The sequence below is a fragment of the Epinephelus moara genome, chromosome 7, assembly GCF_006386435.1.
Source record: "Epinephelus moara isolate mb chromosome 7, YSFRI_EMoa_1.0, whole genome shotgun sequence".
NCBI lineage: Eukaryota > Metazoa > Chordata > Actinopteri > Perciformes > Serranidae > Epinephelus > Epinephelus moara.
This window is the reverse complement of record NC_065512.1, coordinates 42,123,507-42,136,850: the sequence shown is the minus strand read 5'-3', so window position 1 is coordinate 42,136,850 and position 13,344 is coordinate 42,123,507. Positions and strand designations below refer to the sequence as shown.

The 13,344-nt window shown below is 41.9% G+C and overlaps 1 protein-coding gene across 3 annotated transcripts in view; it reads right to left on the bottom strand.

Moving 5' to 3' along the window:
- Positions 1-1,308: 1,308 nt before the first annotated feature.
- The window catches only part of LOC126392764 (acyl-CoA-binding protein-like), a 46,664-nt gene continuing 34,628 nt past the window's right edge, over positions 1,309-13,344 (bottom strand). For all 3 annotated transcript variants that reach the window (XM_050048380.1, XM_050048379.1, XM_050048378.1), the window contains one exon: positions 1,309-1,684. In XM_050048380.1, the coding sequence (XP_049904337.1) occupies positions 1,611-1,684 (74 nt within the window). In that variant the 3' untranslated portion in view covers positions 1,309-1,610. The remainder of the gene's footprint in view (positions 1,685-13,344) is intronic.

Below are 13,344 nucleotides of genomic sequence, written 5' to 3'. Positions count from 1 at the left end.
GCTGAATTTTCTTTGTCACTTGCGCATTAAGCCTGTCAGCAATATTCTGCCACGCCACCTCCCTTGCTTTATTAATTGCTGCAGTATTGCCTTTTTCTTAATTATGTCCTTATAGTCCTCATACACTTCCAAAAGGAGCATTTGCTCCGCCGTAGAAAAAGCCTCAGCTGGCTCCTTTCCTTTGCTTTTTGACATTTTGCAACATTTTCGNACATCTTCGGCACTCGACTAGTTTGGGCTTTTTATTTTCCCTGGGCGCATGCATGAGTTGAGGCTTAACAGGTGAGGCTTGAATTAGCGTCAATTGGAGCCAGCTAATTTCACTTGATGGAATGGGTTGGAGCTAGATTGGGAGTTGGCGTTTAGTCATACTTCAAGATTACACCTTAGAGGCCGTTTACACTTTGCTGGCTATTTTCATAAACGGACATTTCACCATCTCAAGTTTTCAAAAAGTTCTTNCCTGGGCGCATGCATGAGTTGAGGCTTAACAGGTGAGGCTTGAATTAGCGTCAATTGGAGCCAGCTAATTTCACTTGATGGAATGGGTTGGAGCTAGATTGGGAGTTGGCGTTTAGTCATACTTCAAGATTACACCTTAGAGGCCGTTTACACTTTGCTGGCTATTTTCATAAACGGACATTTCACCATCTCAAGTTTTCAAAAAGATCTTCGTTTACACTTACCCGTGTATATATATACACAAGAGCATGCCAAACCTGTAGGTGGCAGTGTAACGAGAAGCTCAAGCCTTCCATGTATCCACTGTCACCATAGCAACATAGGTCGCACTTTTGACACAGGCGCAAGTTCCGGCGCATACTGTGACATCGGCTGCCTATAACTCGTTTTTCAAAATCTCCACTCTGGCCGGAGCTTTTAGAAAGACTCATTTTCAGAGGAGAAATCTCCGTTTGCATGTAAACGAAGGGCACAAACGAAGGAAGATGTCTCCGTTTATCAAAATCACCGTGTACGTGTAAACGGCCTCTTAGTCTGGATATTCTTAGCTATGTTGATGGAATACCCCCTAGATTGATGCCTTTAAATCAAATATATACAAAATTTTCTCCCGGGGGAGCAAGCCCCCGGACCCCCCTAGAGGGTTGGATGTAGTCTCCAAAAATCCTGTGTATATCTGTAAACATATATATCTTATTGTTCAGACTTAGATATTTGACCCTACTTGTATGTGCCCCTGTATCATAAGGACTGGCCCTAGCTTGCCCCCCCCCCCCCCCCCCCCCCNAAAGGTTGCAGACCCCTGCACTAGAACATCAAATAATCAGAGTGCACCAAACAGAACAATCTGAGAAAAAAGATTTTATGTTGAAATGACAGGATTCTGTGCAGATACACTCTATTAGAAATCATTAATTAAAACATGATGGTACATTGGACAGTTTCTGATCATACATTAGTGGTTATTCAGACCACTGGGACCACTAGAGGGTGGACCAGCAGGCATTCACATGTGTAAGGACACCCTTCTTGGGATTTAAGGCGTTTTCATGGTGTGACGATGGAGGACAACTGGTGGTGGTCTTAGCCACTTCTCCCAGTCCATCCCCCAGCAGTTGGTCCAGCTGTAATGCGTTTATCATATGACACTAAATTCCATACTTGTTCTTCAGCTCCTCCACCAGGCTGATGTACTCGTTCATGGCGTCCTCTTTGCTCTTGCCTGAGAGTTAATGAAAGATGAAAATGCATTTAAGATAAATGAATGAAGAAATTGGCATGGTACTTTAAACAGTGACTTCCTTCTTGTTGCATGTAGTGTGTGGTGCTGAGGACGCAGAGCCCTTCTGGTGTGTACCACATGTAGCTTAATTGCTGGGTTTGATAGTGAATTTGAGCATTCTCTCTTGCCTGGCTCCCTGGCTAGCAGGGATGCAAATATTCTGTTTAGTAAGACACAATAACTGAATAAAGAGAAAATACATATTGAAGAATATTTCTAGTTTATCACTACCCTGATTGTATTTGCTTACGTTTCGCAATGGTTGTATTTACATGTGTGAGTCGCTGCAGAAATCTGGAAACAGTAGATATCAGGGCTCCCGTAGTTGTAGAGATACCACATGGAGACCACAGGCACTGACTGGCCAGTTTTTGTTTTTTTCCTTTTCATTTTCTTTTCTTTTCGTAAAAGTTTCTTGCCCATAGAGACTGTTGAAAGTGAAGGCAACATGATGATGTTGAAGAAAGACTAAACTGTGTTCTCCTTTTCAGTTCACCTCTACCCCATTGGTGAATAAAAAGCACAAGCACAGCTGGGCCCTATTTCAGAAAGCGGGATTAGTGAAAACTCTGAGTTTGTTAAGCCTGAGATGAGGGAAACTGACATTTCCGTTTCAAAAAGCCAGTTCAGCATAACCCTGAGTCAGTTACTATGGCAACATACTCCATGAAGCAAACCTGCTGGCTCGCAGGCTGAGCGTGTAGCAGGTTGACAGAGAACCATGGTGTGTCTTTTGTGAATAGTCATGGACGTTGAGGCACAATTTATTCAGGGTCTGTTGCGTAAGCAGAAGGTGATTAGACCCCGTTTAGATGTCTTCCCAGAGGAGTTTCTATATGATAGATACAATTTCATGTCACACTCTATCATTTATCAACAATGTGTTCCATACAGATAGATCAAATATTACACATTGTGGATTTGCATTATGATCGCATTAAATTTTATGCATTGCCCTTTGAGTCTTCTGCAGTGGAAGTTTTCTTTATTACATCAGATACTGATCACATCAGCAGGACAGCAGATTGCCAGGTCGTAAGAAAAGTGACTGGCTCTGAAAAGACTTTTGCCCATTTTTGTGGTTTTCCCTGGACATAAATTAGGAAGGATCTAGTGTTGTCACGGTACCAAAATTGGGACCCATGGTACGATACCAGTGAAAGTATCACGGTTCTGAGTAGTATCACGATACCACAACAAAAATGAAGATGCAAGATGGCGGCCGTGAGGCTTGCCACAGTACAAGCAGTGATCCTGTCTGTCATTTTAGTGTCTGCATTACTTGTCTGCAAAGTGTTGTGCTTAATCCAGTACACTCGATCAGAGCTTTTAAACCTCAGATCCATCTCGCACAGTGATCTGGGCATCCTTGCTGGAGGAGAAATTACGGGACTTAAACATCTCAAGCCACTCAACACCATGGCTGCTGACCAAAAAGGGCCGGCGCTCCAGCACCTTTGCCAGGTTCAGGAGATGCCCTTACCGGCCACCGCTGCCAGCCCTTCTGCTGTCAAACGTCAGATCCCTCCGGCACAAAATGGATGAACTCCAACTTATGATACAAACCAACAAAGACTACAGTGACTGTTCTGCCATCTGCCTGACAGAGACCGGGCTGGATCAATCAGTACCTGACCAAGCGGTAATACTTCCAGGTTTCACATTACACCGTGCTGATCAACCAAACCATCGCGCAAGGCAAAAGGCGGTGGTGTTTACATAATGATCAATGAACGCTGGTGTACAAATTCCACAGAACTCACCCATGTATGCTCCCCACACCTGGAATACCTCACTGTCAAATGCAGACCATCATTCCTCCCACGGGAGTTTGCATCAGTTATTATGATCTGTGTGTACATTCCACCTGAGGCTAACGCTAACACCACCATAGCCGAGTTAGCCAACTACGTCTCCTCAGTGGAGAATTCACACCCGGACTCAGCAGTCATCGTTCTTGGGGACATTAACCGGTCTAATCTGTCATCCGAGCTCCCCGGCTACCATCAGCAGGTAACTTGCCCTAGCAGAGGGACCAACACATTGGACCACTGCTACACTACCATCAAAGAGGCTTACCGTGCTTTCCCGAGGGCTCCGCTGGCAGGTCCGACCACGCAATGCTGCTGCTAATTCCACAATACAGGCAAAAAGTTAAATCCTCCAAGACATCAACAAAATTTGTCCGGTGCTGGTCCCCTGAAGCCATCGAAAGACTTCGGGGCTGTTACACATGCACAGACTGGGATATTTTCCATGCTGCGGGTGACCTCAGCTTATGCATACCACTCAAAAAAGTCAAACACTAAAATAATAATAAACCGTGGTTTAACAAGGACATTAAAAAATTAAGTAAGGAGAAAAATTCGGCACATCTGTCAGGAAACAAAGAACAATATATGGCTGCCAAATACAAACTGAGATCTGCAATAAGAACAGCCAAATCCAACTACGCCACTAATCTAGAAGGACAAATCATTACTAATGACACAAGTTTCATCTGGAAAAAACTCCAAAACATGACAAACTACAAAAAGAAACCCACCCCCACACCTGATAACGACAATCAGCTTGCTGACACACTCAAAATTTTCTGTGGGAGGTTTGAGCAGGCACCAGCTCCATCACCATCTCTCCCCTCCCCCATCCCTCCCCCACCTTTCACCATCTACGAGGAGGAGGTGAGGAGCACCTTCACGGGACTTAAGAGGAATAAAGCAGCCGGCCCCGATAACATCAGCCCCTCCGTTCTCCACCACTGCGCTGCGGTACTGGCCGGTGTTTTCACCAACATCTTCAACATCTCCCTCTGTCAAAGCTCAGTACCCAAGTGCTTCAAAGAGTCCATTATCATCCCAGTTCCCAAGACCAAGAACATCTCCTGCTTCAATGACTACAGACCCATCGCCTTGACATCTGCTGTCATGAAATCATTTGAGCGCATCATACTCAAGAATAGAGAGAATAGAATAGAATCTTTATTGTCATTGTATGAGTACAACGAAATAAAGTGCAATCATGGTGCAATAAATAAAAGTACGTAAGTACTAGACTTAATACTAAAATTACATCTCACACACACACACACACACACACACACACACACACACACACACACACACACACACAAACAAACAAACAACCATCCTGCAGCTGTTGTGCAAGTTCTTAGCAGCTTCGAAGGTATTACATTATTCTGCATTATTCAGGGCAGCGATGGCTCTGGGATAAAAACTGTTCTTTAGTCTGTTTGTTTTTGACTTGTGAGTCCTGTATCTCCTGCCTGATGGTAGCAGTTCGAACAGAGGGTGCCCAGGGTGAGATGAGTCCCTCAGTATGTTCCTGGCTTTACTGACGCAGCGGGAACTGTACAGTTCTTCCAGTGAGGGGAGAGGGCAGCCGATGATCTTCTGGGCAGTGTTGATGACTCTCTGAAGCGCTTTCCTGTCTGTGGCTGTGCAGCTGGCAAACCAAACACAGACACAGTACAACAGAATGCTCTCTACAGAGCAGCGGTAGAAGGTTACCAGCAGTCTCTCACCTGAAAACTGTCACCACCCCCCTCATGGACCCATACCAATTTGCATACAGAGCCAACAGGTCATGGACCCATACCAATTTGCATACAGAGCCAACAGGTCAGTTGAGGACACCGTCAACTTAGCAATTCATCACATACTGAACCACCTGGAGTCTGCAAACACATATGCCTGCATCCTGTTCATGGATTTCAGTTCTGCATTTAACACAATAAACCCGGTCAAACTGTTAAATAAATTATTGGACATGAACATTGACCCATGCATCGGTCACTGGATTCACAGCTTTCTCTGGAACAGGCAACAGAAGGTGAAGATCAACAATAACACATCCTCCCCTGTGTTCCTCAGTACAGGTGCACCCCAGGGCTGTGTCCTCTCACCCTGGCTATTCTCCCTTTACATAAACCAGCTCACATCCCACCACAGCTCTGTCAACTTGTACAAGTACTAGGGATGCACCGAAATGAAAATTTGTGGCCGAAGCCGAATAATATTAAACACTTGGCCGAATACCGAGTACCGAATACCGTTGTTTAGTTTTTCATTAGTTTTGGCAGATGAACCCCCTCCAGATTAGTGTTGTCACGGTACCAAAATTGGATCCCACTGTACGATACCAATGAAAATATCATGGTTCTTTTTTTTTTTTTTTTATTGGTGAAATTATGTGACAACAGACAAGCCCCAGCGGGAGACAGGCAAGACAGCAGCGAAAGGACCCCCCCCTCTTCCTGGTCTGGGCAACTCCCAGACCCTTGGGAGGGGGTCTGCCTGCTGAGGAGTGGCTTTTTTTTTTTTTTTTTCCCTTGAGAGAGGGAGAGAGGTAGGGCCCAACCGCCCCGCCTCCCACCTGCCCCCACCTGAGGTCCCGCCACGCCCCCAGAGAACCAGGCATGGAGCCCCCGCTCACCTCCACCCTCAACCAATCCAGTCCGGCCTCACCCCCCCGCCGTTATTTTATTATAATAATGTCATTATCATGATTACTGTTAGGAAATAAAAATAAATAAAGTAAATAACTGTAGTTATGATGATGATATGCTAATAATAACAATGATAACAACAACAATAATAATAATAAATAATCAAATCATGATCATAATCATAATATTCACAATCACAAGTATATTTATAATAATACTAATAATCACCATCATCAAAATGACAACAATAATAATAATAATTATCACAATCAGTCATTATAATAATAATAATAATAATATAATCACAATCATTGTAATAATACTCACAATCATAATCAATAATAATAATAATAACGATATAGTAAGACTTCTAAGTGAGTGTAAATGAGGAGAACGGGGAAAAAGAAAATATAAATAAAAAGAGAAAAAGAAAGAAAGAAAGAAAGAAAGAAAGAGGAAGTAAAAAAAAAAAGGAGTGTTTTATGAGCTTGTGGAGATGTGCGTGAGCTGCTCTGATGTAGTTCTGATGTAGTATGGTATCAATTGAGAAGAGTGAGAAATGGGTTCCAAGTTTCATTAAAGGCCGACATGTTACTGTTGTTAGAGGCTGCCATTTTCTCTACTGAGATGAATTCTGTAAGAAGGTTGGTCCAGTGGTTGATGTGTAATGATTGTTTTGATTTCCAGTTTAACAGAACTGTTTTCTTGGCGATAGTTAGAGATATGAGCAGCGGGTTTCTGTATTTGGATGGGAGGCTGGTTTCTGTGATATCTCCGAGCAGGCAGAGGGATGGAGATGGTGGGATTCTGCAACTCAATATGCAATAAAGTTAATTTGTGACTGCTATCCAAAAGGAGTGAACTGGTTGGCATGTCCAGGTTGCGTGAAAGTAATCGTCGGTGCTCCCTAAAGTGCATTGTGAACAGGTGTCTGTGTTAGTTAAGCCCATTTTTAGCATTTTGTGTTGTGTGATGTGAATCCTATGTAGTGTCTTATACTGAATAAGTTCTAAGTTTGTGTTATTTGTCATAGAGAAGCTATTTGTACAGATTTGTGTCCAGAAGTCGGGGTTGGGAGAAATAGCCAGATCATTTTCCCATTTTGCGGTCGGGAGTGTTATGGATTCATCTGAGTTTGACAGAAGTTTATAGAGCTTTGAGATTATGTTTTTTGAGTCTGTGATTTTCTTGATTTCTTTGCATAGTTTGAAGGGTTCGAGGGGGTTGTTGGTTATGTTAATCTTAGATTTGATAATGGATTTAAGTTGTTGATGTTGGAAAAGCTAATTTCTCCCAAACCCGTACCTCTGGACTAATGTATTGAAGGTTATGAATTGGTTATTTTCAAAAAGGTGATGAAGGTGAGTGATTCCTTTGTTTTGCCATGTGGGAAAGTGAATGGGAGTGTTGCCAGAAAGGAAATCAGGGTTGTGCCAAATTGGGGTGTACTTACAGTGTGTTAGTGATGAACTAGTAAATCTACTGGCTTTCCACCAGGCTGTCAGAGTTGTAGAGATTACAGTATTTTTGAAGAGGTCGAGCTTTTTAATTAATTGGGGTAGGAACGGTAGGTCTGTGATTGAAATGTTTTTGCATTGGGATTGTTCTAAATCTGTCCATGAGTTACTGTATTTGGGTTGTTGAATCCATTTGATTAGGTACTGTAATTGATTTGCTAGAAAGTATAGTGGGAAGTTTGGTGCTTCAAGGCCGCCTTGGGAATTTTTCTTCTGTAAAGTTCAGAGTGAGATTTTTGTTTTTTTATTATTCCAATAGAACTGGTTGATTGAGGAGTTGAGAGATTGAAACCATTTGTCTGTTGGGGTAGTGGGAAGCATAGAAAAGAGATAGTTGATTTGAGGTAGGGTTTTCATTTTAACTGTTGCGATTCGTCCTATTAATGAGAGTGGAAGATTTATCCATCGTTTCAGGTCGTCCTGTATTTTTTTTTAGCAGTGGAGTGTAATTCAGGTTAAATAACTCTGACAGCCTGGAGGAAATACTGATACCCAAATACTTAATGTTTCCGATGTGAAAGGGGAGGAGTGGGTCTTGAGTTGCAGAATCCCAAGCGGTTTCAGACAGGGGGAGTATGGTTGATTTGTTCCAGTTAATTGTGTAGTTGGAAATCACGGAGAAGTTGCTGATTAGATTGAAAGTTTCTTTTAATGATTTGTAGGGGTCTTGTAAAAACAATAATATATCATCTGCATACAAACTGATTTTATGTTGTGAGTGGCTGTTTTGAATTCCTTTAATGTTATTACTTTGTCGTATTGCTGCGGCGAGGGGTTCAATGAAGATGGCAAATAAAGAAGGTGAGAGTGGGCATCCTTGTCTGGTTCCTCTGTGCAGTGTGAAACCCTGTGATGTGATACCGTTTGTGGTTATTGTGGCCATAGGTGAGGTGTAAAGAATTTTGATCCAGTGGTTGAACGACTCTCCAAAGCCGAGTTTGTGAAGAGTGTTGAAAAGAAATGACCAGTTTACTTTATCAAATGCTTTTTCTGCATCTAATGATACAATTATAGTTTTGTTTTTTGTTTGCTGTGTTAGGCTGATCAGATTGAATAGTCTATGGGTATTGTCGGAAGCATGTCTGTTTTTGATGAAGCCTGTTTGGTCTGGGTGGATAATGATGGGGGTGGCTGTTTTAAGTCGGGTTGCTAATGCTTTGGTGATAATTTTTAAATCGGTATTGATTAGAGAAATAGGGCGGTAGCTGGAGGGGTGAGTTGGGTCTTTGTTAGGTTTAAGTGTAAGTGACATATTAGCAGTATTCATGTGTATTGGAATTGTGGATGTAGTTTTTATTTCTGAGGTTACTCTGTGAAACAGTGGTGAAAGTATGTGCCAGAAGTGTTTGTAGTATTCTGCTGGGAATCCGTCCAGTCCGGGTGATTTGTTGTTTGGCATTTGATTTAAGGCTTAATGGAGTTCTTCCGGGGTGATTGGTGTATCTAAAGTATCGGCTTGTTCTTTGGGTAGTGTGGGTAGGTCCAAGTTGTTTAGGAAGGATTCTATTTCTGATTGAGGTGGGAGGTTCGTAACTGGACGAGTATAAGTTTCTATAGAAGGTTTGAAAGGTTTCATTTATTTCCTGTGGATCTTGGGTGATTTTACCATTAGAGTTAATTATTGATGGAATAATTGATTTTTCTTTTTTGTGTTGTAGTTGATTTGATAAATATTTCCCTGCTTTATTACTATATTGAAAGTTGTCATATTTAAGTTGTTGGATTAAGAATTATGTTTTTCTGTGTATATTATTATCAAGTTGCGTTTTTAGGTTATTGAGTTTTTTATCTGTTCTGTGGGATTATTAGAGAGAAGGTTTGTAAGTTGTTTAATTCTTTGTTCTAGGCTATTTTCCAGTTTTGATGGTGATATGTCTGGAGAGTCGTTCATCTCCAGAAAGGATGCCCACTCTTTGGCTATTAAAGTGTTAAAGTCAGGGTCCTGAAGTAATGATGTATTGAATCGCCATCTTGTAGGGGGTCTGGTATATGATTGAATGTTTATGGCAAGAGAGACAGGGGTCTGGTATATGATTGAATGTTTATGGCAAGAGAGACAGGGGTGTGATCGCTTATGGTAATGGGGTTGATTGTGGATTCGTGGATGTTTGGGGCGAGCGAGTTGCTGATCAAAAAGAGGTCGATTCGTGAAGAAGACTGGTGGAGGAAGGAGAAGTAGGAATATTCTCGTGTTAAGGGGTTTATCATTCTCCAACTATCGCCAAGTCCATAATCATTCATGTACTGTTTGATTATTTCAGTGGAGTGCCAATTTCTTGTGTTACCAGAGGTGCTTGAGCGGTCGATTGTGGGATCTATGACAGTATTGAAATCTCCGGCAATTATGATGTTTGTTGATTCACTCAATAGAGAAAAGAAGGCACGGAAAAAAGATGGATCATCGTTATGGGGTCCATAGATATTAGCAAGTGTGAATGTTGTGTTATTTATAGATGCTTTGATGATGATATATCTTCCTTCTGGATCAATAATAGATGTCTTATGAATTAAGGGTATGTTTTTAGTTATTTGAATTGTTTACTATTGTATGTTGAAGAGAATATTTGATTGAATTGTTTAGGCTGGAAATATTGCAGTTCTGAGTCTGTAAGATGTGTTTCCTGTAAAAAGCATATGTCGGCCTTTAATTTGATTAAATGGTTGATTATTTTTATTTTATTAGCTTGATTTCGAATGCCACGCACATTCCAGGTCACCAGGTTTAGAGTTTGTATGGTTGCGTTAGTTAAATCTATCTAGAGAAGGCCTGTCTGATTCTGAGGGAGCTGTAGCTGAAGAGGGAGAGAGAAAGAAAGAGAGAGAGAATGTGTGTGTGTGTGTGTGTGTGTGTGTGTGTGTGTGTGTGTGTGAGAGAGAGAGCCTTGAGTGAGTGAGTGTGAAAAGAATGTGTACAGTCATACATACAACGTAGACAAACGGACGTTAACATATAGGACGTTACGGTGAGGTGAGAACAATAAACAATTAACAGTAAGCACACAGACGGGGAGAAAGAAAAGTGTTGGCAGTGTCATTAGCGATGCTGTTTAAGGAGGCAGGGGTGTATCAGTAGTGCGTTTTAGTTGTCATAGTGATACATTCAGAAAAGCCATGGTGTTGTGTTGGGGTTGCAAAATAATTGTCCATCAATATACAGTTTATCAACAACGAGGACTGCGCGTTTGTTGTTTCTCCTGTTCTCTTTTAGGATGGGATATAGTGTTTTTCGTCGCTCGTTTATTTCTCGCGGGTATTGATCGTTTAGTCCGTATGTTGTGCCCTTCAGTTCTTTTCCTTTGCTTTTGACCAGTGTTTTTTCTTGAAAGTGTTCAAATTTTGCGATGATGGGTCGGGGTCCTTTTGCTGTCGCTGCGCCGAGACGGTGAACTCTGTGGAAAGTAATGTCCTTGGCAATGTCCGGTGGTACTTTGAGGTGAGTTGTCATGAAGTCTTTGATGAGTGATTCTGGTTTGTCTGGTGTTTTTTCGGGGATGCCTGAGAAGATGAGGTTGTCACGCATGCTGCGAGTTTGTATGTCCAGAACGGTTTCTTTTAGTTGTTTGTTTTCTGTAGTAACTTTTTGCATTTGTTCATTGAGGGATTTGACAGATGACTGTAGTTCCTGGTTTGATTTCAGCAGTGATGTGATGTGGTTATGTGCAAAATCTAGGCTGGAGCGTAAGTCTTTAATTTCGTCGTGTAGTGGAATGAGGAGGTCTAACTTTTTGTTGATGCTGGCGAGGATACTGACCTTAATGTCCGTGGTTCCCAGGTCGTTTGTATCGGTAGATGAGTCCGTTTTCTTTCGTTTGTTTGGGTTGTTGAGGCTGTGTTGTGGGTTGTCGGTGTCCGGGTCCATAGTATGTTTGTGGTAATACTGGTCAATGAAGGCTTCCAAGTCTGATATTTCTTCCACTGTGGTAATGATTTGGTCCGCGTTTATGGTAGTGACTGGTATGTGTGTGTATTTTTATTGGATTGTTTTGTAGAAAGTTTTTAAAGACAGATGTTTTAACTGAGTTTACCGGTGTTGTTCTAGGGACAGCGTATCGCCATGTTGGATCACGCCTCCGTCAACTGGTCTCGCGATACGTCATCATATCATGGTTCTGAGTAGTATCACGATACCACAGCGAAAATGAGGCAGATGTGCCTTTTGTCATTTATATAAAGATAAATCACTTTTCTATTATAGGCTACATCAGTGATATTTCAATGGAATAAATTACTTATTATATGAATAATAATTAACTTATTCATACTTCAAAAACAGCATCAATGAGTGATGAACATAGGGGGGGATCAAAATAAATAAATAAAATAAGAATCAACCAGCCACCCTCCTCCCCTTCATAAGTAAAGAACAGTCCCTAAAGTGCGGTGAGGTTTGTGGGCCGTGAACGGCTCGTTTCTCCTCTGACACATCACATACCTGTGTTCGGCTGGCTCGGCTGTTCAGGTACTTCTGGGCAGTCATAACGCCAAGAAGAGGATATTATTGGAGCCGACTATTTTTAGTTGCAAATGCGAGTGCGGTGACGGGCAGATCGCCACACTGCCGACATTTTACTCGGCCCGTCACGGCACGCTGTTTGATTGCGTTATCAAAACACGCTGCTATTATTCGGCCTTGCTTTTAACTTATTCCACCCAATACCGAATGTGTGTTTTTTTTTTGCAATATTCGGCCGGTTACCGAATATTCGGTGCATCCCTAACAAGTACGCAGACGACTCAACCATCATAGGACTCATCACCAACAACCAAGAAACAGAATACCGTGCACAGATCAACAAAGTAGTGACCTGGTGCACAGACAATGATGTCCTACTCAACACATCAAAAACAAAAGAACTCATCGTCGACCTAAGACGCGAGGGGACTCTGGGGTTTTTTCTGACCTAATTGTATTGCAGAGTTTTGCACAGCGGCGACCGGATCTTTGCTCTCAAACCACAAAAAAATGTGATGGCACAACAGTCTCCTTCAGTACATTATTCTATGCTTTCTTTTGATTTTCACATTGGCTAGTCATCCTGTTTAATTTGTCTTCTGATTAACCTGTAGCACTTTGAGATCTTTTGATGAAAAGGGCATTATAAATAAAATGTATTATTATTATTATTATAAATCGGAACCGTTGAAACAAGTTGTAGGAAGCCTCTGCAAGTAGTTGGTTGCTGGCAGACACTCTGTGCTGCAATAAAATGGTTAATCAGCAGTGCCGTGCACTGTAGAGCCGATGCGCTGCTGGTTCTGCTGGCCTGAACAGAATATAATGTCTATAGCTTTACTGTTGTGTACAGCCTTTATAGACTGAGCTGAGTAGTGATGCGCGGGTCGACCCGTAACCCGCGGGACCAGCAAATGGACCTACGGGTCGGGCAGCAGTGATCGTCTGTTAAATCGGTCTGTAAATTATATTATGACATTATTATTATAATCTATTAATCTATAATCTATTACTGTCATGGCATCCGAAGGTACTGATGCGTTGAGCAGGTGACAGTCCGCGGTCGTTTTCAAAACACACTTGTGTCACGCACTCCAAAAGAAACTTGTTGAAACTTTAAACAATAATTTATTGTACAAAACGGAAACAAACGTTGTTGACAAAA